The sequence below is a fragment of the Pholis gunnellus genome (genome assembly GCF_910591455.1).
Source record: "Pholis gunnellus genome assembly, chromosome: 5".
Classification (NCBI taxonomy): domain Eukaryota; kingdom Metazoa; phylum Chordata; class Actinopteri; order Perciformes; family Pholidae; genus Pholis; species Pholis gunnellus.
The window spans coordinates 5,152,856-5,176,962 of NC_136531.1; the positions used below are offsets into that span (position 1 = coordinate 5,152,856).

Genomic DNA, 24,107 nt, shown 5'->3' on the forward strand with positions numbered 1-24,107 from the left:
CTCAGTGACATGGAAAGTCTCATGCTGCCTCCTGGTGTCGTTAAACTGAAACTGCATCATCACTGCTGCAGTTTAATCAGTCAAGACCAATAATAAATCCTGCTTGGGCCAAATATGATCACAATATTACAGGGCCTGAATAAAAGCACGAAAACATCGGCACTAATTCAAACTCCAACACATTCAAGAGAGCAATATAAAGGTACATTAAGGTGGTTTAGCATTAATTACATTCACCATTAAAATAATGTATCTATTTCCATGAGTGAATATCATAATATCAGAGAACCATGACCCATAAATAACGTCATCTTTTTATTAAAATTCTAGTTCATGTATGACAGAAATGTGTTTAAAATCCAGGCCATTTAATAAATCAGACTGTTCTAAGTGTCAACTTTATACAATACATACAACCGAGATGAAGGGAAATAAAGGGGACACAAACATTAACATATATACAACGTTAAATTATGCAAAACACCAAATAGTTGTGTTGTAATTGAGCAATTTGGTCACGACACAGAAATTAGAAGTTGGCTTTAGTGCCTCTCCAAAAAGCAAAAGATTATGACACAAAATAAACCGTTAATTCAGATTTTAAAACATGTGCACATCCAGATCCAATATGGACCAGTTCTTGTATTTCTACGACTCAAAATCATCCGGTCAACTGATTTCAGTTTAAATTGGTTAAACCCGTGAGTCACATGACACGAACCAGATGCATACTGTTCCTCTCGTCAATTGTTAATGTACAAACTACACAAGTTCAGCAGAACAGGAAGGTAAAACAAAGCACGACATCCAGTGACTTTCTTGCAGCCATGTTTGAGCATCAGGTCTGCGTTAACTCATAAATGTATTATAAAAAAAACAACAACATTCATTTTTAAATGTCGAAGCAAATCTAAGCTCAAAGGGAAACTTAACGTTTCAGAGCTTTTCCACTTGATTCCTCGAGGATCACTGTCGCTTAATGAAAACCTGAATGTGCAGCTGGAATCTGTGAATGATTAGAGAGGAAACCTTCACGACCCACTGCTGTCCAAAGTCAAGAAATGCTGCGAGTGCGTTTGGCATTGGGGTTTCCAGCCTATTAAAACAAAGCTATCACATTATGAGTACATTTAGTTTCCATCTATGGCATATACACTCTTAGAAATAAAAAGGTGCTAACTAGAACCATAGAGGGTTCTTCGGTTTGGTCCCCATAGGAGAACCCTTGAAGCCCCTAAAGCCCCTCTATGGTGTGATGGTCCACTTAGAAACTTCCCATCTTCTGAAGGCCTGTACACACCGGGGGCGTTTCTTTCGTGCACCTATATTTATGTAAACCTTTCAGAATAAAAGCCCATGACATAACATTCAGCATTATCGTGTTGTAAATTCGTTATACCCCCGGTGTATAAAGGCCTTATGTGTGCTTACAACCTACCCAGGAAGACCTACCCTCTTATATTCCCTTTTACTCCGTAGATCTTTCTGCAGCCTAACCAGGTCAGTCTGGGGCCATGGGAACCTCGTCCAGCAGCCTTGGGCCTCAAGAGCCTCCCAAAGGGCTGGAGGTGGTGCAGTTCAACCCACAACAATCATGATTCACAGTCATGGGTGTTGGCCCTGCTGTCAACAATACATGATGAAAACTTTCTTCCAAAAAGCGGTTCTTTGAATGGAAAGGGTTTTTAATGGAACCCTTAGCCCTTCGGGGAGAACACTTTTTGGAACCCTTGTTTCTGAGTGTTCCTACAAGTTCAACTAAAGACTAAAAATAGAAATATGTTTTCTCTATTTTTTTGGTTTTCCTGAGAACTCCTGAACCTCTCTGGTTGGAAACCATTGGTCTAGAAGATTAGAGCCGAGCTCTGAGTAAACGAGATTTTAGCGAGACCTTAAATGTAGTTCAACATGTAATGAAAGCGACCCCGACGTTCGTCTTGTAGCGTCGCCCGAAACATGAGCAGAGAGCAAGAAACAGCTGTCTGACCTCGCTTCTTTAAATCGTATTAGCATCTGAAGTGTTACTGTATACAACCAACATTCCACTAAGTTGCATATGTAAGCAGATAGAGGAGGAAAATGTGTGTGTGTGTGTGTGTGTGTGCGTTTCAGAGCATTAAGTAGACAGATTAAGACTAGAAGGGTATTAAAACTAACAACTGGAGCACTGAACCCAATCACATCACGGCTGGTGAGTCATTAACCCCTCAACGTTATTTGTGTGTGTGCATGAGCTTGCATGCATGTGTGTGTGTGTGTGTGTCACTGGCAGGCAGGAGTAACGTCAGATCTTGAGTGATGCAGTCGACAGAGGGAAGGGCATTTTTCTAAAAGCGCTTAAAATGACAGATCACACACACACACACACACACACACACACACTCACTATCAGTGTTATCCCATGAATCACAGGCGTAAACTGACATTAAGACTACAACAAGAGCAGTCGGGCAAAAAAAACGATCAAAGAGAGGAGCAGCGCTGTGTTTTGCGGAGCATCATCCCTCCTTCTTGTTCCCCCAACCGAACAGTTTGGACATCGGAGACTTCTTCTTTGGTTTGTCTTTCTTCACATCTGAGAGAGGAGAGAGGAGGGCGGTCAAAGATGACACAGAGGTAAATGAAAACTCAATCAATCAACTCAGAATTTTTTTTTTTAAATGTTTAAAGAAATGGGAAAATCGGATTTTTAAAAGTTCTGTTTGCAGCACAAACTAACACAAACAAAGCTTTGTAGTAGTTTGCTTCAGTGATTTATGGTTTATTAGAAATTCTGCAAGAAAGCGTCCAAAAGAAAAACTAAGTAATGCATCTTTAAAAAATGGGCGACAACCTCACTGCAGAAGCACGAGACATTGATGCTCAGTACAACAAGACAAGATTTCCTAATATATTATTATTTCTTTGCCCTATTTGTGTTACAATCTACACATTTTGACTTTCCATTGCAACCAATGTATGTTGTTGGTCGTTGCTGCTTTTCATTATATATTTATACACCTATTTTGTCACCTACTTACATGCACATAATAGTTCCATATCTATTTTTCCATATCTTTATTAAGCTTTGTTACTTCCACCAAGAAGTTTGTGTTTTTGGTTTGTGTGGTTGGTTTGTTTGTTGATTAGCTTGTCTGTTTGTCAGCAGGATTACGGAAAATCTACCAACCTGATTTTCATGAAACTTGGTGTAAGGCTGTAGCGTGAGCCGAAGAAAAACCCATTACATTTTGGAGCTGATCCGCATCGCGGGGAGGATACGCGGATCATTTTTCAATTACGGAAACGGCCTTGGCGGAGGTCTGTGCTCGCTGAGTGCCTTCTTTATTTTTAGCTCTTTTTCAAGTCTTATTGGAGATAACCAGAGTCAAATTCCTTGTATGTGAACAGATAACTTGGCCAATAAAGCGGATTCTGATATATTAAAATAACATATTTTTATATTAGTGCGTGTATTATTGTGCCGATACCACAGCCACAAGCAAAAAGAGAAGCTGTGTCCACAAGTTGTGTTTAAAGTGTGTTTCTAGTCTAGTTTAATTTATAAGCTAGTTGTTGTTTCACCAGTGAGGGTTCACACAACAGAAGCACTTTTGCCATGGTTAAGAGCAATGTAACGTCAATTAACCTGTTTGAGGTGTCCTGATACAAGATTAAAAGAAGGAAAAGAGTAGTATTTTCCGTGGCATAAAGCAGCATTTCTCTTATGAGAGACAACATGTGTGTAAACGACCACATGACGACACTCTGAGTGGGAATGAACTGTGAAACTTTGGCATTAACTTTACGAATACATTAAAATAAAATGGCTAGTCTTTAGCCCACGGTCGGCATTCACTCGCTGCAACATAACGACCTTTCACTGAAGTTCAATAAATCTCCTCAATTTTCAGCCCGGCTTTCCCGGTCATGAATTGCAAATGAAGCCGGCTTTAACTCTATTCTATCAGAGGGTCAAATTAACCAGCTGCATTATCCATTTGTCTAATAGGAAACGCTGCTGACAAAGAGAGGGGGAGCATTTTGTTTGATGCTTTTTCCATTAGCAGTCATTAGATCAAATGAGATGAAAACATCGCCCAGTGGCACCCTTAAACATGCAGCACATTCACACACACACACACACACACACACATACACACACACACACTTCCATAAACCACAATGAGATTCCTATCTACTTCAATTAGAGGCGTCCATGATGGAAATCCTCAATTGGATAATTTATAAGCAAACTAAGTTGCAGTGACATCGAGGTTGTGATAACTAATGAACAGAGCGAAGGGGGGGGGGGGGGGGGGGGGGGGTCAGACCGACGGCCTGTGGAGGTGTTAGAGACACTCACTCAAATTCATCATCAACTTGTTGAGCTCCGCGTCCTCCTCTTCCTCCCTGAGAAAACGCACAAAAAGCAAACACAGATCAACAGCAGTTCCAACCTGTATGAGTTCATACTGTATGTACACATGTGTGTGATCGGTGAGTACTGGAGACATTTTGTTGTTTTCGCTCTGTACTCTGTACTCGGGTAAATTGGATTTGAAATTAAACAAAGACCGAGAGATGATTCATTGTTGAGTCATATTTTTCTTTGGTCTATTATTTATCATTTATTATAAAGTGTCAGAATAAAGTGAAAACACGCCCCTCACAATTTTCCAGAGCCGAAAGCGACGTCTTTAAACTAACTAACCAAAAACTATATATATTCAATGTACAGCGATGTAAAAAGAGAGAAATCACAATTCCCCACATTTTAGAAGCTGTAAAGAGTGAATATTTGGCATTTTTGCTCGACACACAACTTTAAGGAATATATAAATGTGTAACTGATCAACAAAATAGTATTTATAGCATTACTGTGAGGTTGAAGTATATATTTTTAAGGGTTTTACACATACTCCACATCAGCGGAAAAGTGTAGAAACTATAAACCTTCTTTACCTCGTTGTGCTGCTCTCATGTTTGCTAATCCTCTCAGAAAGATGCTTGGGTTCCTAAATGTCTGTTCTTAGCAGGTAGCATCCCCGCCGAAAAACACACATAGGAGGCAAAAAGTGTCTTCTCTGACAAGCTAGCAGTTAGCCAATTTACCCCAGAGAACCACTCCACGTTAAATCTGAGTATTTTTTACCAGAAGTTTGGTTTCTAACAATATCCTGCGGCTGGTTACCACCGAGGTGTTCTATCTCTAAAATGTTTCTTCAAAAGGCAGAGTTTCACACGTGTGCTGTAGAGGACAATCCAATTACAGCGAGGCAACAGGCATCAAGTTTGTGCTCTCGTTCTTTCTTTGCTAAAAGTTTCGAGGATGCGCATTGTTGTTTTCCAAAACTTGGGGTACTTGACATTGCGAGTGTGGGGCTGTCTGCACATAGCGGCTATTCAAGCCAAGACCTTAAATTGTAGAATTTAAATTTGCCCAAATGACCCTCCACTGTAGTTGCATACACACCTGAGTCTATCTTCATCCAGACCCTCTATAATAGCGTTTCTGTCGTTGATGATCTCCATCAGTTTGGCCATCAGCTGCTCCTCCCTCTTCCGATCCCTGGGTGTTTTCAGATGTTCTGCTCAAACACAGACACATTTTAGTCTCAGATGTTTGATCTGTTTCATGTCATTGTGTCTTGTGTTGAGTGCGTTTCCCCGAAACTCTCACCTGGTTTGGCTATCAGTCTCCTGAGCTCCTCCTCAACAGTGGGCTGCTCTTCCTCCAGGTCCTGGTTTTTCCCACTAGAAGTAAAATCAATGTGAAAATCTGCATTTAAATAGTTTACCGCCTACGATTGCATTTCTCGAGTCTGGAGTCTAACCCTAACAAAAAGATGAAATGCTAAAAAACTGAAACACGTGGGTGTGAGACAGGTGATAATTCTCTGTAGGTTTGTTAACCCCTATTAGATCCATTGTTAACAAGAAAAATATGGATTAGAGCAGCTTTAAATGGACATAACTCAAAGGTCATATGCTCAGTGCCCCCCCCCCCCCAAGTTATTTCATTCATTTCAGTTATTATAAAAACCCCCATGATTTCTTACACTGTGTGTACTTGAATGCAAATCTGGATTAAAAAGACCATTTTTTTGTGGTAGAGGTTCAACATTGATTAATGAAAGGAGTATTTGCAGTGCATGTGTGCTGTGAAGCAGCATCCTGCTTCACACTGCAGCCAGTGGGAGGGAGGGGGGGGGGGGGGGGGGGTGAGCTGTCTTGTTCCAGGATGCCCTGCTGAGGGACGGAGGAGGGAGGACACTGGGAATTCAAACTGTCAACCTTCTGGCCGCAAGTCTGTTTCACTAATCGCTAAATAGTGGCATGCCCCTTTTCTAAGTGTGTGTGTGTGTGTGTGTGTGTGTGTGTGTGTGTGTGTGTGTGTGTGTGTGTGTGTGTGTGTTTACTCACACGTAGACCAGTTCAGACTCCCGGCGCATTGCCACCTGCTTGTTCCTGATCAAGTTGAACCACTCAACCATGAGCTCATCCATGTGAGAGTCATCTTCGCCCTCTGACGCACAGAAACACACACATGCAGTTAATCCCCATAATACATTCCTTCCTCTAAATCTTTTTTTCCCCCACTCCTGATTCATGAGGAGGTTCACACAGTACGAGTGCGTTTATCTCACCTTCTTCACTGCTGCGGAGCTTCACCTCCAGCTCCACTCCCCTCTTCTCCCACTCGTCCAAATTATCTTCAATCTCCTGCAGTTCCCTTATGATGTCCTCTTTGATAATGTAGTCTGGTTTCATCTACAGATGTAACACACACACACACACACACACACACACACACACACACACACACACACACACACACACACACACACACACACACACACACACACACACACACACACACACACACACACACACACACACACACACACACACACACACACAAATGTAATGGAAGCTGTGGACCAAAACATAAATCCGAAAACCCAGGCGAACCTAACTTAGTGATCCCACTGTCTTTATCAAATGACATCTTTACATTTCAGTTTAAAGAAAAGAGGCAGTAAAAGATGATCAGATGAGTAAGATGTATACATGATTACAGTAATAAACTATTGAACTGTAGTTAGTTTGTTAAAAGAGAAATGCTTTTATTTAAACAAAATGTTTTACTACCAATCAGTGGATTAAATAAATTAAAATTGTTGTTGTTGTTGTTTTACAGTGAAGCTACAGCAGTATGCAGTACAGTATATGGATGATTAAAAGTCATCGTCGATATGTTTATTTCAACTGAACAAAAAATAAAAACCTCAACGTGATTACATTTAAAACAATGTGCTGGAAGCTAAAGCAAACTTATTTTCTCCGGTTCAATACCTTCTTTAACTCTGACTTGGTGCCATTTGCAGTTGGGTCTGTCTGACCATTCAAGGATCCTGAAAAATAATTAAAATAGATACAAAGAAAGTTAAGAACAAAGGACGGAGACCCTGAGAGGTCTGATTCATAAATAGGAATTCTTTAGGAAGACGTTGTAATGCTGATGTGGACTAAAAGAAATGGGAATAAACTGGGTTTTTTTGGTCCAAAATCATATTTAAACGGAACAACATTACAACACAGGTGCCCATGTTACCCTTTGCTGCAGGTGGAGTGACAGAGATGCTCGGGTTGTGAAGATGAGAGGAGGGAGAAGGCCCAATAGACACCTCTGCGGTCTGAGGCTTTCCAGCTCCATTAGCCCAAGGTTTAGGAGAGGACTGTGAAGGAGCAGCAGGTCTGAGGACGAGCAGAAAAGAGACAAAGAGACATTAATTAATGGCCCTTTATCTGCTCCTACAAGTAGTCCCCCTCTGGCGTTCAGTTTTGATTCATGAGAGCGGGAGGAAAGGTCATCCTAGGGGAAACTGAGCATATGTTGCACAACGGAGGACTCTACTCAGTCTTGACACCATTTGGGGCTCACACGCATGTGGGCGGAAGAGGAGAGGCCGAAAGCTCTGACTACAAATGATGGCCGAGCCATTTGGAGGAGCAGCAGGTACAGGCTTCCTGTGGGAGGGAAAGGTTGGATGGATGGATGAATGGACAGGATATCAGGAGAGAAAACGGAGATGTTGCTATGCTGTGAGCCCGCCCACGTACAGATACTACCCTGCTGGAGGTATGACTTTAGGAACTGAGCCAGTAAGGGAAAGAATTAACCAGAAACACAGAACGTGGAGGGGACACAAGACAAACATTTATTTAATAAGTCTTACTTGGAGATGGGTTTGAGCTTCGACCTCCAGTCCGCAGGAGACCCTTTGTTTTCTAATGCTGAGGAGAAGAAAACAAATGTCAGTGTTTTTCATTTACAGGTTCAGTTTATTTACCTGAGTCACATCCACTATCAAATATTAGTTCCTATTTTTATTGTTTCGTTATAAAAGGAAACACAGCAGAGGAACAAGGAGCTCCTTTGCATAGAAGTGCATACAGGGTGAAGTAACAGGCGGACTATAGGTTGTCAATGAGGCGTGAATCAAAGTCTCTCAGTCATTAAAGGGAAAATTCACCCGCTTTGACGTGGATGCCCAGTCAGTTTTGATGTTAAATGAAGTCAATTGAAGCAATACATTCCTCTGTGTTTGCTATTTTGAAAGAAAGCGTTTAGCCTGGTCGTGGAGTCGTGCCTACATGTACCAGAATGCACTGCGCGCAAGCTTCTGACTTCCAGAGGGTCCACGCCGACCATATCTTCTTGCACGGCTAATGAAGCGGCAGAAAAGGGAAGCTCTGTTTCTGAGCAGGGGTCCGGGCCCCCCTGGGGGGGGGTCTGCTGCCCTGAGGTTGTCAAAATAAGACTTGCACATGTGTAACTAGAATCATAATAACATACTTACTGGATCATTTATACAAAAGTATGCATATATAAAAAAAGATACACTTTTTTTGTCTTTACTTCAAAATAGTAGACTACTTTGTAGGCCACACTGTTTAAAACCCTGTATTTTTGCTTCAAGATAAAAAAGTTGAGGAACCACTAATCCAGAGATCGGCCCGTGTCTACCCAGAGAAACCGAAGCTCAAACAGCAGGTTGTCGTTGTTCCTCGCCACCAACTACGTGACGACGGCGGATGAACATATTTTGCAGCTGCGATCTCAGCTTTCTCCGTCAATATAGCGCACACTGAGGAATTTATTGCTGCATCAACACTGATAGGACATCCACATAAAGAAAAGAGGTGAATGTTCCCTTTAATGTGTTAACATTTTCCCCCTAAATCAGGACATTGTGATTATGCAAGAAGGCTGCCATCCTGACCAAAACATCCACATCCGAGTTGAAATCATTAACACTACCAGCCCTCCATCGATTTTTATCAGCAATAAAATTAAACAAATTCTGCAAAGGAGGCAGCTAGTGCTAACCAATCAGAGGCAGAGTAGGGCGGGTCTTCGCAAAATGCAAACTATCGTAAAATAACAGGCAGCGACACTGCTAATTGGCTGTGAAAGAGGTACTTTAGCGTGCAGATGAGAGGGCACTTCCAACATTTCCTGTTCCGACCACACAAACATGCTACTAACAAACTGCTCTATGTACATCCACCAGATATGTGAGTTTAACCTGAGCTGTTGGGCGATGCACCGCCGGGCTTTGAGGCTTCTCTGTCTGGGGTTCTGGCTCTGAGTCCACTTTTGCCGGCCGGGCTCGGAGTCCGGTTGTCTGTCGGAGTCACCAGGTCAGCGAGGATGGACGGGTCTGCCCTCAGCACCTTTCTCCCTCTGACGCCCTCCGTCTCCTTCTTTGGAGTCTCCACTTGAGGAGGTCTGATCAGAGGTGAGGAGTTATTAAACGCTACTATTCACCAGTAGATGTCAGGCCAAAAGCCTGATGTTATAAAATCACATGTGTGTGTGTGTTACATTACTTACTTGTCAATTTTCTTCAGCACTACAGTCGTCCACGGCGGCTTAGTGGTGTTGTTGTTGTTGTTGTTCTCCTCAGACAGTTTTTTGGAGATGAAGGCTGAGGCCGATGTTTTCGCTTTCGAATCTCCACCTACTCCAGCTGCTTTCGCTCCCTCCCCACCTGTGTTTGGGCTCACATTCGCTTCCTTTCTACCAAAGCCACCAACATTCACAACCACAGAGACGGCCTGTCCTGCTGTGGCCTCCCGGACCTTGGCGGACACGTTCGGCTCTTTGTTTACGACAACGTTGGGGGTTGCAGTCTTTTTCTCTTCATCGCTCTCCGATTGGAAGAACTTGAGCTTGGACTGCACTGTCTTGGCCGCCGTGGTCGAGGTGCGAGGAGCAGCGGTGGGCCTGTTGTTGATAGAAGTGGTTGCTGTGGTGAAGGGAGAGTCACTAGGAATCCGTGAAGCCGCGGGTTTGGAGACGACACACGTCTGAGTCTCTTTAGCAGCAGGAGAGACACTGGAAGCAGGCCGGGAGGGAGGCGAAGAAGAAAAAGTGGTGGAGAAGCTGGGAGGGGTGCTGGCTTTCTCTGTCAGCCCCGACAGTCCCAGTCTGGAGGGTGTATGAGTCGGAGTGGTCGTGTTGGTTTTAGTGGAGTCAGCTAGTGGAGTTAATCTGGAAACAGGAGTTTCAGGAGTTAATCCGGAAACGGGAGTTTCGGGAGTAACAGGAGTTAATCCGGAAACGGGAGTTTTGGGAGTAACAGGAGTTAATCCGGAAACGGGAGTTTCGGGAGTAACAGGAGTTAATCTGGAAACACTTGTCTGAGTCTCTTTAGCAGCAGGAGAGACACTGGAAGCAGGCCGGGAGGGAGGCGAAGAAGAAAAAGTGGTGGACAAGCTGGGAGGGGTGCTGGCTTTCTCTGTCAGCAATGACAGTCCCAGTCTAGAGGGTGTATGAGTCGGAGTGGCCGTGTTGGTTTTAGTGGAGTCAGCTAGAGGAGTTGATCTGGAAACTGGAGTAACGGGAGTTAAGCTGGAAACGGGAGTTTCGGGAGTTAATCTGGAAACTGGAGTAACGGGAGTAATGGGAGTTAAGATGGAAACGGGAGTTTCGGGAGTTAAGATGGAAACGGGAGTTTCGGGAGTAATGGGAGTTAATCTGGAAACGGAAGTTTCAGGAGTTAATCTGGAAACGGGAGTTTCGGGAGTAACAGGAGTTAATCTGGAAACACTTGTCTGAGTCTCTTTAGCAGCAGGAGAGACACTGGAAGCAGGCCGGGAGGGAGGCGAAGAAGAAGAAAAAGTGGTGGACAAGCTGGGAGGGGTGCTGGCTTTCTCTGTCAGCAATGACAGTCCCAGTCTGGAGGGTGTATGAGTTGGAGTGGCCGTGTTGGTTTTAGTGGAGTCAGCTAGAGGAGTTAATCTGGAAACGGGAGTTTCGGGAGTTAATCTGGAAACTGGAGTAACGGGAGTAATGGGAGTTAAGATGGAAACGGGAGTTTCGGGAGTTAAGATGGAAACGGGAGTTTCGGGAGTAATGGGAGTTAATCTGGAAACGGAAGTTTCAGGAGTTAATCTGGAAACGGGAGTTTCTGGAGTAACAGGAGTTAATCTGGAAACGGGAGTTTCGGGAGTAACAGGAGTTAATCTGGAAACACTTGTCTGAGTCTCTTTAGCAGCAGGAGAGACACTGGAAGCAGGCCGGGAGGGAGGCGAAGAAGAAGAAAAAGTGGTGGACAAGCTGGGAGGGGTGCTGGCTTTCTCTGTCAGCAATGACAGTCCCAGTCTGGAGGGTGTATGAGTCGGAGTGGCCGTGTTGGTTTTAGTGGAGTCAGCTAGAGGAGTTGATCTGGAAACTGGAGTAACGGGAGTTAAGCTGGAAACGGGAGTTTCGGGAGTTAATCTGGAAACTGGAGTAACGGGAGTAATGGGAGTTAAGATGGAAACGGGAGTTTCGGGAGTTAAGATGGAAACGGGAGTTTCGGGAGTAATGGGAGTTAATCTGGAAACGGAAGTTTCAGGAGTTAATCTGGAAACGGGAGTTTCGGGAGTAACAGGAGTTAATCTGGAAACACTTGTCTGAGTCTCTTTAGCAGCAGGAGAGACACTGGAAGCAGGCCGGGAGGGAGGCGAAGAAGAAGAAAAAGTGGTGGACAAGCTGGGAGGGGTGCTGGCTTTCTCTGTCAGCAATGACAGTCCCAGTCTGGAGGGTGTATGAGTTGGAGTGGCCGTGTTGGTTTTAGTGGAGTCAGCTAGAGGAGTTAATCTGGAAACGGGAGTTTCGGGAGTTAATCTGGAAACTGGAGTAACGGGAGTAATGGGAGTTAAGATGGAAACGGGAGTTTCGGGAGTTAAGATGGAAACGGGAGTTTCGGGAGTAATGGGAGTTAATCTGGAAACGGAAGTTTCAGGAGTTAATCTGGAAACGGGAGTTTCTGGAGTAACAGGAGTTAATCTGGAAACGGGAGTTTCGGGAGTAACAGGAGTTAATCTGGAAACACTTGTCTGAGTCTCTTTAGCAGCAGGAGAGACACTGGAAGCAGGCCGGGAGGGAGGCGAAGAAGAAGAAAAAGTGGTGGACAAGCTGGGAGGGGTGCTGGCTTTCTCTGTCAGCAATGACAGTCCCAGTCTGGAGGGTGTATGAGTCGGAGTGGCCGTGTTGGTTTTAGTGGAGTCAGCTAGAGGAGTTAATCTGGAAACGGGAGTTTCGGGAGTTAATCTGGAAACTGGAGTAACGGGAGTAATGGGAGTTAAGATGGAAACGGGAGTTTCGGGAGTTAAGATGGAAACGGGAGTTTCAGGAGTAATGGGAGTTAATCTGGAAACGGAAGTTTCAGGAGTCAATCTGGAAACGGGAGTTTCGGGAGTAACAGGAGTTAGTCTGGAAACGGAAGTTTCGGGAGTAACAGGAGTTAGTCTGGAAACTGGAGTAACAGGAGTAACAGGAGTTAATCTGGAAACGGGAGTTTCGGGAGTAACAGGAGTTAATCCGGAAACGGGAGTTTCGGGAGTAACAGGAGTTAATCTGGAAACACTTGTCTGAGTCTCTTTAGCAGCAGGAGAGACACTGGAAGCAGGCCGGGCGGGAGGCGAAGAAGAAAAAGTGGTGGACAAGCTGGGAGGGGTGCTGGCTTTCTCTGTCAGCAATGACAGTCCCAGTCTAGAGGGTGTATGAGTCGGAGTGGCTGTGTTGGTTTTAGTGGAGTCAGCTAGAGGAGTTGATCTGGAAACTGGAGTAACGGGAGTAATGGGAGTTAAGCTGGAAACGGGAGTTTCGGGAGTTAATCTGGAAACTGGAGTAACGGGAGTAATGGGAGTTAAGATGGAAACGGGAGTTTCGGGAGTTAAGATGGAAACGGGAGTTTCGGGAGTAATGGGAGTTAATCTGGAAACGGAAGTTTCAGGAGTTAATCTGGAAACGGGAGTTTCGGGAGTAACAGGAGTTAGTCTGGAAACGGGAGTTTCGGGAGTAACAGGAGTTAATCTGGAAACACTTGTCTGAGTCTCTTTAGCAGCAGGAGAGACACTGGAAGCAGGCCGGGAGGGAGGCGAAGAAGAAGAAAAAGTGGTGGACAAGCTGGGAGGGGTGCTGGCTTTCTCTGTCAGCAATGACAGTCCCAGTCTGGAGGGTGTACGAGTCGGAGTGGCCGTGTTGGTTTTAGTGGAGTCAGCTAGAGGAGTTAATCTGGAAATGGGAGTTTCGAGAGTAACGGGAGTTAATCTGGAAACGGGAGTTTCGGGAGTTAATCTGGAAACTGGAGTAACGGGAGTAATGGGAGTTAAGATGGAAACAGGAGTTTCGGGAGTCAATCTGGAAACGGGAGTTTTGGGAGTAACAGGAGTTAGTCTGGAAACGGAAGTTTCGGGAGTAACAGGAGTTAGTCTGGAAACTGGAGTAACGGGAGTAACAGGAGTTAATCTGGAAACACTTGTCTGAGTCTCTTTAGCAGAAGGAGAGACACTGGAAGCAGGCCGGGAGGGAGGCGAAGAAGAAGAAAAAGTGGTGGACAAGCTGGGAGGGGTGCTGGCTTTCTCTGCCAGCAATGACAGTCCCAGTCTAGAGGGTGTATGAGTCGGAGTGGCCGTGTTGGTTTTAGTGGAGTCAGCTGGAGGAGTTAATCTGGAAATGGGAGTTTCGAGAGTAACGGGAGTTAATCTGGAAACTGGAGTTTCGGGAGTAACAGGAGTTAATCCGGAAACGGGAGTTTCTGGAGTAACAGGAGTTAATCTGGAAACGGGAGTTTCTGGAGTAACAGGAGTTAATCTGGAAACACTTGTCTGAGTCTCTTTAGCAGCAGGAGAGACACTGGAAGTAGGCCGGGAGGGAGGCGAAGAAGAAAAAGTGGTGGACAAGCTGGGAGGGGTGCTGGCTTTCTCTGTCAGCAATGACAGTCCCAGTCTAGAGGGTGTATGAGTCGGAGTGGCCGTGTTGGTTTTAGTGGAGTCAGCTGGAGGATTTAATCTGGAAATGAGAGTTTCGATAGTAACAGGAGTTAATCTGGAAACAGGAGTTTCGGGAGTTAATCTGGAAACTGGAGTAACGGGAGTTAATCTGGAAACTGGAGTAACGGGAGTAACAGGAGTTAATCTGGAAACACTTGTCTGAGTGTCTTTAGCAGCAGGAGAGACACTGGAAGCAGGCCGGGAGGGAGGCGAAGAAGAAGAAAAAGTGGTGGACAAGCTGGGAGGGGTGCTGGCTTTCTCTGCCAGCAATGACAGTCCCAGTCTAGAGGGTGTATGAGTCGGATTGGCCGTGTTGGTTTTAGTGGAGTCAGCTGGAGGAGTTAATCTGGAAATGGGAATTTCGAGAGTAACGGGAGTTAATCTGGAAACGGGAGTTTCGGGAGTTAATCTGGAAACTGGAGTAACAGGAGTTAATCTGGAAACACTTGTCTCAGTCTCTTTAGCAGCAGGAGAGACACTGGAAGCAGGCCGGGAGGGAGGCGAAGAAGAAGAAAAAGTGGTGGACAAGCTGGGAGGGGTGCTGGCTTTCTCTGTCAGCAATGACAGTCCCAGTCTAGAGGGTGTATGAGTCGGAGTGGCCGTGTTGGTTTTAGTGGAGTCAGCTGGAGGATTTAATCTGGAAATGAGAGTTTCGATAGTAACAGGAGTTAATCTGGAAACAGGAGTTTCGGGAGTTAATCTGGAAACTGGAGTAACGGGAGTAACAGGATTTAATCTGGAAACACTTGTCTGAGTCTCTTTAGCAGAAGGAGAGACACTGGAAGCAGGCAGGGAGGGAAGCGAAGAAGAAAAAGTGGTGGACAAGCTGGGAGGGGTGCTGGATTTCTCCGTCAGCCACGACGGTCCCGGTCTGGAGGGTGTATGAGTCGGAGTGGTCGTGTTGGTTTTAGTGGAGTCAGCTAGTGGAGTTAATCTGGAAACGGGCGTGTTTGTGGGTAAACCTCTGTAAGGTGCAGGTGGGTATGTAGGCGCCAGTGCCCTGAAAAAGACATGTAATTGTTACAAAATTCTTCCCACAGCTTGCAAATTAGAGCTCCTGCTGGTTCTGTTTGAGCTTGAAAATAAAACCCCTGGACCTAACTACGGTTTTATGAATCCTGGATGATGCCAGAAACATGTGTAATACTTGGATTTGGTTTGTGGAAGTCAGGAAGAATGAAATTCAACTTTACAAACAGACAAGAGTTGATGTCTGAGACAACCGCGGCAATTTTTCAGACTTTTTGTTTTCGTCTCGTCTACAGGACAGAATTTGACCTGGATTTTCTCTAAAAGAAAGACAAAGAAATGTCATTGCAATGAGTCACAACCAGAATTACTTACAACTCACAAAAAGTTAATTCTTTAAATTAAAACCATCAGGAAATGGAAACTGTAAATGGAATATAATAAGCAGGGCACAGCCGCTACTAACATACACAAACTCCAAATGAACCGGTGGAGTTGCATTGTGGGTAATGTAGGCGGCAAAATTATGACAAGGAAGAAGAATGGGTCTGCTGCCTCAAATTTGATCACTTTATTTGCCTGACAATGTGATATGAGTTCTATTTATACTTTTAATTATACATTGTAACTATACATTTATAATTGCTTTTTTTAAATAAATGAATTAACTTTTTTTTAAATTTAAATTAAAAAGTAAAAAAGACTCCACGCTCCAGACTAGAATAAAGAGGATCAGTTATGATTAAATGAATTAACACGGGTCCTTACTTTGCACAGCTCCTGTGATAGAGCTTCCCGTCCACTAGATGTCGCTGCACCAGGTGAACGTGCTTTGTGCAGGACACACATTTGTTGCTCAGGGTGCCTGTCTGATGGGGTCTCTCAACCACCACATCCTGGAAGAGGGGAGGAGAGGGTGAGGGAGGTTTCATCAGATAGAAATGACAACTTTAAAATCAGGGAAAGTTATCTATTAACGTAATTACTGTAACGTATCTGAGGCAATGTGGGGTTTTTTGTTTGTTTGTTATGTAACAGCAGTTTGATACAGACACAACAATAGAACTTTGTAGGTATTTCAATCGTCTTTAATGTGTTTGGCTTTGCAACTCCCACATCATTTGGGACGTTATTCCAAAAACGAAAACATTTTTTAATCTTTTTTGTAATGCTTATGTGAAGAATTAAGGTTACCTTTGTGGCATTTCTGGTTTGTTTTGGGGAAGGAGAGGGCCTTGTGATGTTGGCAGAAGGGGGAGGGCTGTTCTCTCTGGCCAGTTTGGAAGAGGGAAACACCTTCGCCGCCACCGGCTGGTTCTTCTTCCCGGACGGTTCATCCGTGGGGTTGGGGTCGTCAGCTGGGCGCTTTATACCTCCCAGACCACCAACTGCAGCGAACACATGAACAAACAGAGACTGGTGAGGCAGAAAGAAGGGGGACAAAGGCAGAGACGAACACAGCCAGAGACACTGATACTCACTCGGGGAGCGCCCATGGAAGTAGTTGTAGTACTGGGACACGTATGTCAGGATACTGAGGCGGTCAGGAACCTTCAGAGCCACCATGTCTTCTGCATCCAACAGCGCTGGAATTCCCAACTGCTCCTCCGCAACGTTGAACGCCTGCAAATTACATCGACGTTATCCAACAAGACAGAGGAAGCTCGGGGCGGACAACGATGGAAAAGCAGATGAAAAACTTGGAGACTTCTGCATCTTAACACACTTATTTACTTATTCTGTTTGGGACTGTGAGTTTCTTTCTTGAGTTCAGCTTTACTTTATCACAGTGTCGTCTTAGAATTGAGGTAAAGTTTGGGCCAAAATCAGTGTGTTTTGAATTTTAATTTGTAATGTCTATTTGAGTACCTAGTATTGTATTTTAGATTTCCGTCCTACCTTTAGATGTGAACATATATTTTCTTTGTTTAAATTAATGGTTCAACCATGTCTTGTTTTTTTTGCGTTTCCTGAATAGAATCCCTTTTTTCAAATGGAAAACATTCTGACCACAGATTGAATCTACACCTTCAGAGAGAAAGCGAGTCAGGAATTTCCAAACTAGATTCACATTCAGCGATGCCATTAAAGCAGAAATAAACAAAACAAGCTGAGGCAGGCCGACGAGCGTGAGAGGCATTACTAAATCAGTAATCAGATGATCAAGAGAGCCAGGAAAACACTGTTTACTTTGCAGTGCACTTTAATCTCTTACAGCTCATTGTTGATTTTTAACTTTCATCTGTTCTTTAAGCTTTGTTTCAGTTAAGATCCTGAATAGAGTCAAATAGTAGCTGCTAATTTGGGCTTTTATTCAATATCACTTTAAAAGAGCAAAAGTGATGTTGAGTTTTTGTCTCAGAGCTCAGATTCCAGCAATGAAGCTCTGCGGAGAAAGTGAAAGTAAAGAAAGCAATAAAGCAGCCAACGTCAAAGTGCCCGGACTGAAACATTCTGCATTTGGCAACGACTTCTTCTCTCAGCTACGTCTGAACTGACGCTTTTTGAAAATCCTCTGAAAAACATCAAGTGGTGCTGATGCAACATCAACAGACATCACGCACGTAGAAGCAATTAATGGCTGCAAGTAACAATTACTTTCATCAGCCATAAATAAATCTGTTGGTTTTTTCATTGATTTATTCATCATTCAGTCAATAAAATAGTTCAAAATGCTGTTAAATGAATGACTAAGGGCTTTTCAAGTGTTTGAACTGGGAAGTTGATTTAGTTCAGAAATGATCCGCTGAGTTACAGACGTCTCTACGATCTTGTAATCTTCTTCTTCACTGTCTTTGTTGGCACATCGCAGCATATCCTGGCGTGTCACCGTCAGCTGCTGATCAGTGTAATAGCGTGAAACCAAAGACTGCACAGAAGAAGTACGGCCATTTCAGCCCTTGAGTTCTGCATTTTTGCCATCGCCATCTTGGCTTCTTTGCAACCAGAAGAGACAGGAGAGGGAGGAGCTAAGTACAACCCCGCTCTGAGTAAAACATTTTAGGCGGCAAAAAGGTTTCAATTAATTAACTTCCATGAACTGAAAACACACCGTGAAAGGGTTAAAGTCGTACGATGAAAACACAGACAACTCCCAGACCAAACAACGCCGTGGTAGCAACCGGTTAATCACAAGGTAGCCCCGCCCTAAAGCATACTCCGCTTTATGGTCTTAAATCAAGTGAGAAGTAGAGTCATTTTCTCATAGACTTCTATATAATCAGACTTCTTTTTGCAACCAGAGGGGTCGCTTCCTAATGGCCAGTAGAGAGAATGCCATTTCAAAGCACTTCTGCATTGACTTCTGCCTGAGTTAAACTGCTGGTAGCGCAGGGAACCTTTAAATCAGTATAATTAATCATCTGGTCTCTAGATTTACTAAACTAAAGCCGCGAGTGTGGACTCAGGAATCATGAGTTTGTCCGAATAAACATGTGTGGGAAACATTCAGATGTCAAAATGCGGAATGTAAACATGTCTCACCAGTTTGTTGTTGTCATAAACATCTTCCTTCTTCAGTGAATCAAAGTTGCTGCAACAGAGGAAGGAGGAAAAATGAATAACAGTCACATGCGATCCAACTTCCCTTCCTCATTGGTTTGTTTACAGGCTAGGCCTAAACATGTGTTGTTTAGTCAGGCGCAGCCCGTCACATCGACACAGACCATGACACAGACAGTCGTACGTGTCAATTCATCACACGGCCGCGGTGGTGACACGTGATCTCATGTCAGCCTGCATTCTTTAGAAGCATAGAAGTGTCTACGTTCAGGAAAGCAGAGCCGCGTCTCTTACTAAGATGAAACTACTTGTCTTCCTGCAGTAACGGCTTCTCTGGATGAAAACCAGGCGTCTGTGTGTGAAACTGGGCAACGCTCCACTAGAGATGGTGAGTCGGGTCTTTGGAATAAATCAAAGCGTAACGTGGATGGATCTCATTCACGACTTCCTGTGACAAAACACTTTGCAGCTGTCAAGTGACAAATATCAACAAATATTCCCGGGTGGAAATTCCCCGGTAGTTATCAAAAAGTCCCGGGAAAACACAAAGGAGACGACCTTTTCACTTTCACTTGATCGAGGCCTCAAACTGAAAATGATCTTGGACACACAGACGGACCGTTTCAGATCCCAAACAAGTCAATTCATTGATTTCTCAATAGACAGAAAATTAAACAATTTTTAAAGCAAAATTCCCAAAATACACACGTTCATGCTCCTATCATTGTATATTACATTTCTTTGGGTTTTACAATGCTGACCGGACACAACAAACAATATGAAGACATCACAACAACAGTCAACTTGTGACGGGCATCTTTCACGGTTTTCTGACTAAACAAAGAAAAACGTGACTCAAGAGATCATTCAGTGATGTCGAACGTCATTAGTTGCAGCATCTTACGCAGGACAGAGGTTTGTGCAACTTTACGATTAATACAAGAGCAAACATTGACAAAGGAGGCGCTTTTAAATCTTTTGGGGCTGAGAAAAAGTCTGCGATAGCTGACCAACACATTTGCATTTGAATGGACTGGATGGCTCCAGAGGCCTTTCTGCAATTCTTTTGAATGATTTGCATTTAAACAATAGCACTTTTTAACATGTGTGTTTGTGTGCGTAAAATGTATCTTTATGTGATGAATGTTTTCATTTTCTTACAGTTATGCCCAACTAGTTTAGCAAGCTTAGGCCTATAACTAAATGATGTTATTACTAATGTGAAACATGGTCAAAGTAAAGAGTTTTTCTACATTGCTTGAGAATAAATGTACAAGCCAACAACAGTTAAAACACGTGCGGTGAAGATGGAAACAGACTAAGATTGCTTAGACTTTGTATTTAAATTTTAAATTGTAGTGTGACGAAGCAGACCAGTCCACATGAAATCAGATAGACAGCTTTCAAAGTCAAATCTTTTCATTGCCATTATTTGTTTCCAAAGGATTTTCTTTTCAGGTCAGAACCTGAGACCTTCATGTTGCTTCCTTAATAAAGTCTCGATTCAAGTCATGAAGGGCGTCAAGTCTAAAGTCCTTTAAGTCCCCAGATCTGCACTCCATAACATAAATACTGAGTAGCAGGCAATTGCACAGATGATCACTTTAGTAGGTAAACTGTAAAGGAAAATAAAGCCCAGGCCTAATGTAAATACAGGCAGACTCTGCAGACACTGAGCTCCTCAGCTGAGCTCCTGCTCCGGGTTTTCCTTCTTTCGTCCCTTTCATTAAGGAAGTGCAAGTAAAACGACTGGAGTGATTCTTCTCTAACCAGTTTATGTCAGAAACAGACAGGACACAAGCAGCACGAACTGACAAAAAAAGCGTCACCCCGGTCCTCTGGTGGTCTGAGTCTACTCACATGAGATCGGGTCTGTGCTTGTGAATGAGCGCGCAGAAAGCCATTCCGTTCCTGAAGGACGTGGTCATGTTGGTGATGGACACGTCCCGGTAGCCGTCGCACCGGACCCGGCACCACTGCTGCAGCGCCTTCACGGCCGACATCCCCGGAGCTCAGACACCGAACCGATCCGCGTGTGAGCGCAGCAAACGCCGCAGTAGGTTCCCAGAGCTCCCCCCCCTCTCTCTCCCCTCTTCACCTCCTCCCTTTCAACAACACAACTTCTGAAAGTTTCCACAGCAGCTCGGACGCGCTGGATCCAGGAAATGAGAGACAGCAGGACACTGCATGAGTGTGTGTGTGTGTGCGTGCGTGTACGCCTGTGAGAATGTGAAGAAACTTGAAATGACACCTGTGAAAGGTCGATAGTGACGCGTCATGGGTGGAGTTCAGTCCTCCTTTGTGTTCCTTCTTTCTTTGTCAGTGTGTGTGTGAGTGTGTGAGATATGAGTTAATTAGTCCAAGTTATTAATAGAACATTTTTAGCCACCAAATCAACAAATTATTATTTTAGAATTTTATATAATTTCTTTATATTTTCTTGTTGCCAGGAAGCGACTACAGTCCTGTTGGAAAGTCTTGTTTTGTATTTACTTTGGTACATTTAAGATGTTAAAGCAACACAAACAAACACCAGTCTGTCAGTCAGCTGCCTTGAAATTAAAAAAAAAACTCACCACATAAATTGTGTGCAATTATGTCATCATGTCGACTCCTCCTCAAAAACCCACCCAGAAACCAAACTGAGGCTCTTGTCCTCCACTTCCCCTCATGAATCACCTCCCATAGAGTAGCTACGTTACCGTCACACGTTTACATTTTTTATTAAAGGAACTTGTAACATTGATTTAAAGGTTATGATATGGAGCTATTTCAGTAAACTGTGCCACCAGTTAACCAGGTGTGGTGGTTGCTTTTGTAAGGCGGCCTGTCCTGTCCTGTCCTGTCCTGTCTGCTGGGTGTGTGTCTGTTCACCAGGTTACCTGACACCTGCACATGCGCTCTGTTCAGCAAGCAGCAGCAGCAGCTTTGTTTAGCTGACTCAGCTTTTCTGTGCGTCGCTCCACCGTCTTCACTGCAGAGAAATGCAGTTTTCTGTTCCTGTTTGTGTGTCTTCGTAAGCAGAATGACCTGCAGACTTCATATACATTAGGTAACAGGCTACAGTTATATTACAATACATACAGAGTCCATTTATAAAACACCACAAACACGCACCTGTGTCATGTACACATCACCTATTCCCACCGCTTAATATACCACAACGTTGATTAAGCAAATTAGATCCATATTTCAATATCCCCCCCAAAAATGTTATTTGTTTTCTGATGGTCTATCTCATTTTCTAGTAATTGGCTGCCTATGTATTGTAGGTGTTGCCTATTTTAAATAAATTGCCATCACTCTTGAGCAAGTTTAGTCAATATGAAAACATTGGGCCAAAGCAATTCAATAATTTATTACCATAACTGTTTAAAGCTGAAACTTTGTGATAACTCATAGTTGTGAACCTACAGAGAATTATCCCCCAACCTTTCAGTTCCCTTCAGCTCCACGAAGCTTTTTAGCATCTTTCACCTCTTTTTTTCCCACCTTGCCGCTGTGATGTAGAGGCGCACTCCTGTGTGTGGTCAGTACACTGTGATGTCACTGTTGGGTGCGGCCAAACTTTCAAACAGAGGAGGTCAGTGTGTTTTTTTCAGCGTCACTATTACAAAGTTCAGGTTCAGGTATTCTGCTGCCGTCATCTAAACAGCACAGAAACTGTGTTTCTGTATTTAGACGCAATTTAAGGCTTGTGGATACTTTGATATTAATATTTTTAAAAATGGAGGATTGTGCAGGAGATATAGGCTCCTGGTGTGATATAGGCTCCTGGTGTGGCTCTTAGCTCTTGTGACAGTGACGTTTTCTAAAATCACACATCACTCCACTCGTTATGACTCATCATTTCCCTCTCTATGTCAGGGGTCAAACTATTTGTTTCTATATTTACACTCATCAAGTGACCATCATGTCATTCTCAGTCCGATATTCCAGAGGAGCAGTTACATCGACTTATTGGACTTTTAAACCAGGATGTGATTCTGTATTTAGAAGACGATGATTAAGTGTTTTAGTTTGCAAAGCGAAAACACACACACACACACACACACACACACACACACACACACACACACACACACACACACACACACACACACACACACACACACACACACACACACACACACACACACACACACACACACACACACACACACACACACACACACACACACACACACAGACAGATTTAGTTAAACCAAAGAGAGGAGAGCGAACAGAAAGGAAGACTAAAAGTTACTTTGATAACAGGGTAAATATTTGGCCGGTTCACGTCTCACTACACCTTTTGTGGAAGCTGTAGGTGTGGAGGCCGAATACAGACTAAGTGTAACACTGACTGAGCAACCTGCAGAATGCTTGAAAAGGAGTCTTCGACTGTTTCCCCACATGCACTATTTTGACTTGTATATGTCCATACATGACATTTCTTCACTTCATCATTACTGATACCTAAAACTCTAACCAGAAACCTAAACTTAAGTCATCCTCAAGGTAATCAGGACTCGACAAGAATGACTCTGGATTTACAAAACTGGATGTCTCGATGAATATAAAGAGCACACCGTTAAAAGAGCTGGAATGTTTTTTTGTTGCACTGTTTTTGTCGGTTTGAGACAAACTTCTGTGAAAAAAAAAAAACACACCCAGACAGAAAAGGAAAGTTTAACAATAGAACAATGAAGCTGCTTTTAGATATTTTTCATGACCCTCCAGACTCTCTTGCACAATACCCATCCGTCAAAAACGATTAAATGAAATTGTTTTCATTTAATACGTAACAGAAGCTTTCAGTATGAAATGTGCTACATGAATATGACAAAACCTTAGAAAAGCCCAGACTGAAACATTAACAATGTTCTGTTTTTCCTAAAAACGTGTAAACCCTGACACTACATCCCTTTTTTTTGGCTTTCACATATCTGTTCCCATTCCTCCCACATGCATTAGGAGCACAGTCAGTCAAATCAAACATGTGCACGATCCCCCAAGAGTCCCGTACTTTGTCCCTCTCTCTGCATGCCGACCATACAAACACCCCCCCACGCACAAATACTTAATCCTCCCAAATCCAGACAGGAAATGCCCTCGTCAGTAGAGCAGAATGCTTTTGACAGACCCCCGCTGCTCTTTTTTTCTCTCCCTCTCTCTCCTCCCCCCTCTACAGAATGATATATGTGCCCTCTACCAACCATCTGGAAACAGTTAGACTGTGAACGTTTGCACAGAGCCAATAAAAACACGTCTATCAGCATAGGAGGATGATTCAACCCCGCTATCGGAGGGGACGGGGATAGAGGACAAGTTGTCTGCTTTCA

At 43.7% G+C, this 24,107-nt stretch overlaps 1 protein-coding gene across 3 annotated transcripts; it reads right to left on the reverse strand.

The window, feature by feature from the left end:
- Positions 1-302: 302 nt before the first annotated feature.
- On the reverse strand, positions 303-20,875 carry LOC306695976 (MICAL-like protein 2). 3 transcript variants are annotated; one of them, XM_079159439.1, is made up of 16 exons: positions 20,644-20,875; positions 18,766-18,814; positions 16,764-16,905; positions 16,477-16,670; positions 16,051-16,178; positions 9,884-10,543; positions 9,576-9,778; positions 8,223-8,280; positions 7,598-7,740; positions 7,339-7,397; positions 6,630-6,753; positions 6,406-6,508; positions 5,663-5,736; positions 5,456-5,570; positions 4,346-4,392; positions 303-2,575 (listed from the first exon to the last, which is right to left on the reverse strand). In XM_079159439.1, exons 1-16 carry the CDS (start codon positions 20,784-20,786, stop codon positions 2,499-2,501), a joined length of 2,319 nt encoding a protein of 772 aa, XP_079015565.1. In that variant the 5' UTR covers positions 20,787-20,875; the 3' UTR covers positions 303-2,498. The 3 variants fall into 3 exon arrangements, with proteins under 3 accessions (XP_079015565.1, XP_079015564.1, XP_079015563.1); XM_079159438.1 differs by having other exon boundaries at positions 9,884-15,247; XM_079159437.1 differs by having other exon boundaries at positions 9,884-15,313.
- Positions 20,876-24,107: the final 3,232 nt, after the last annotated feature.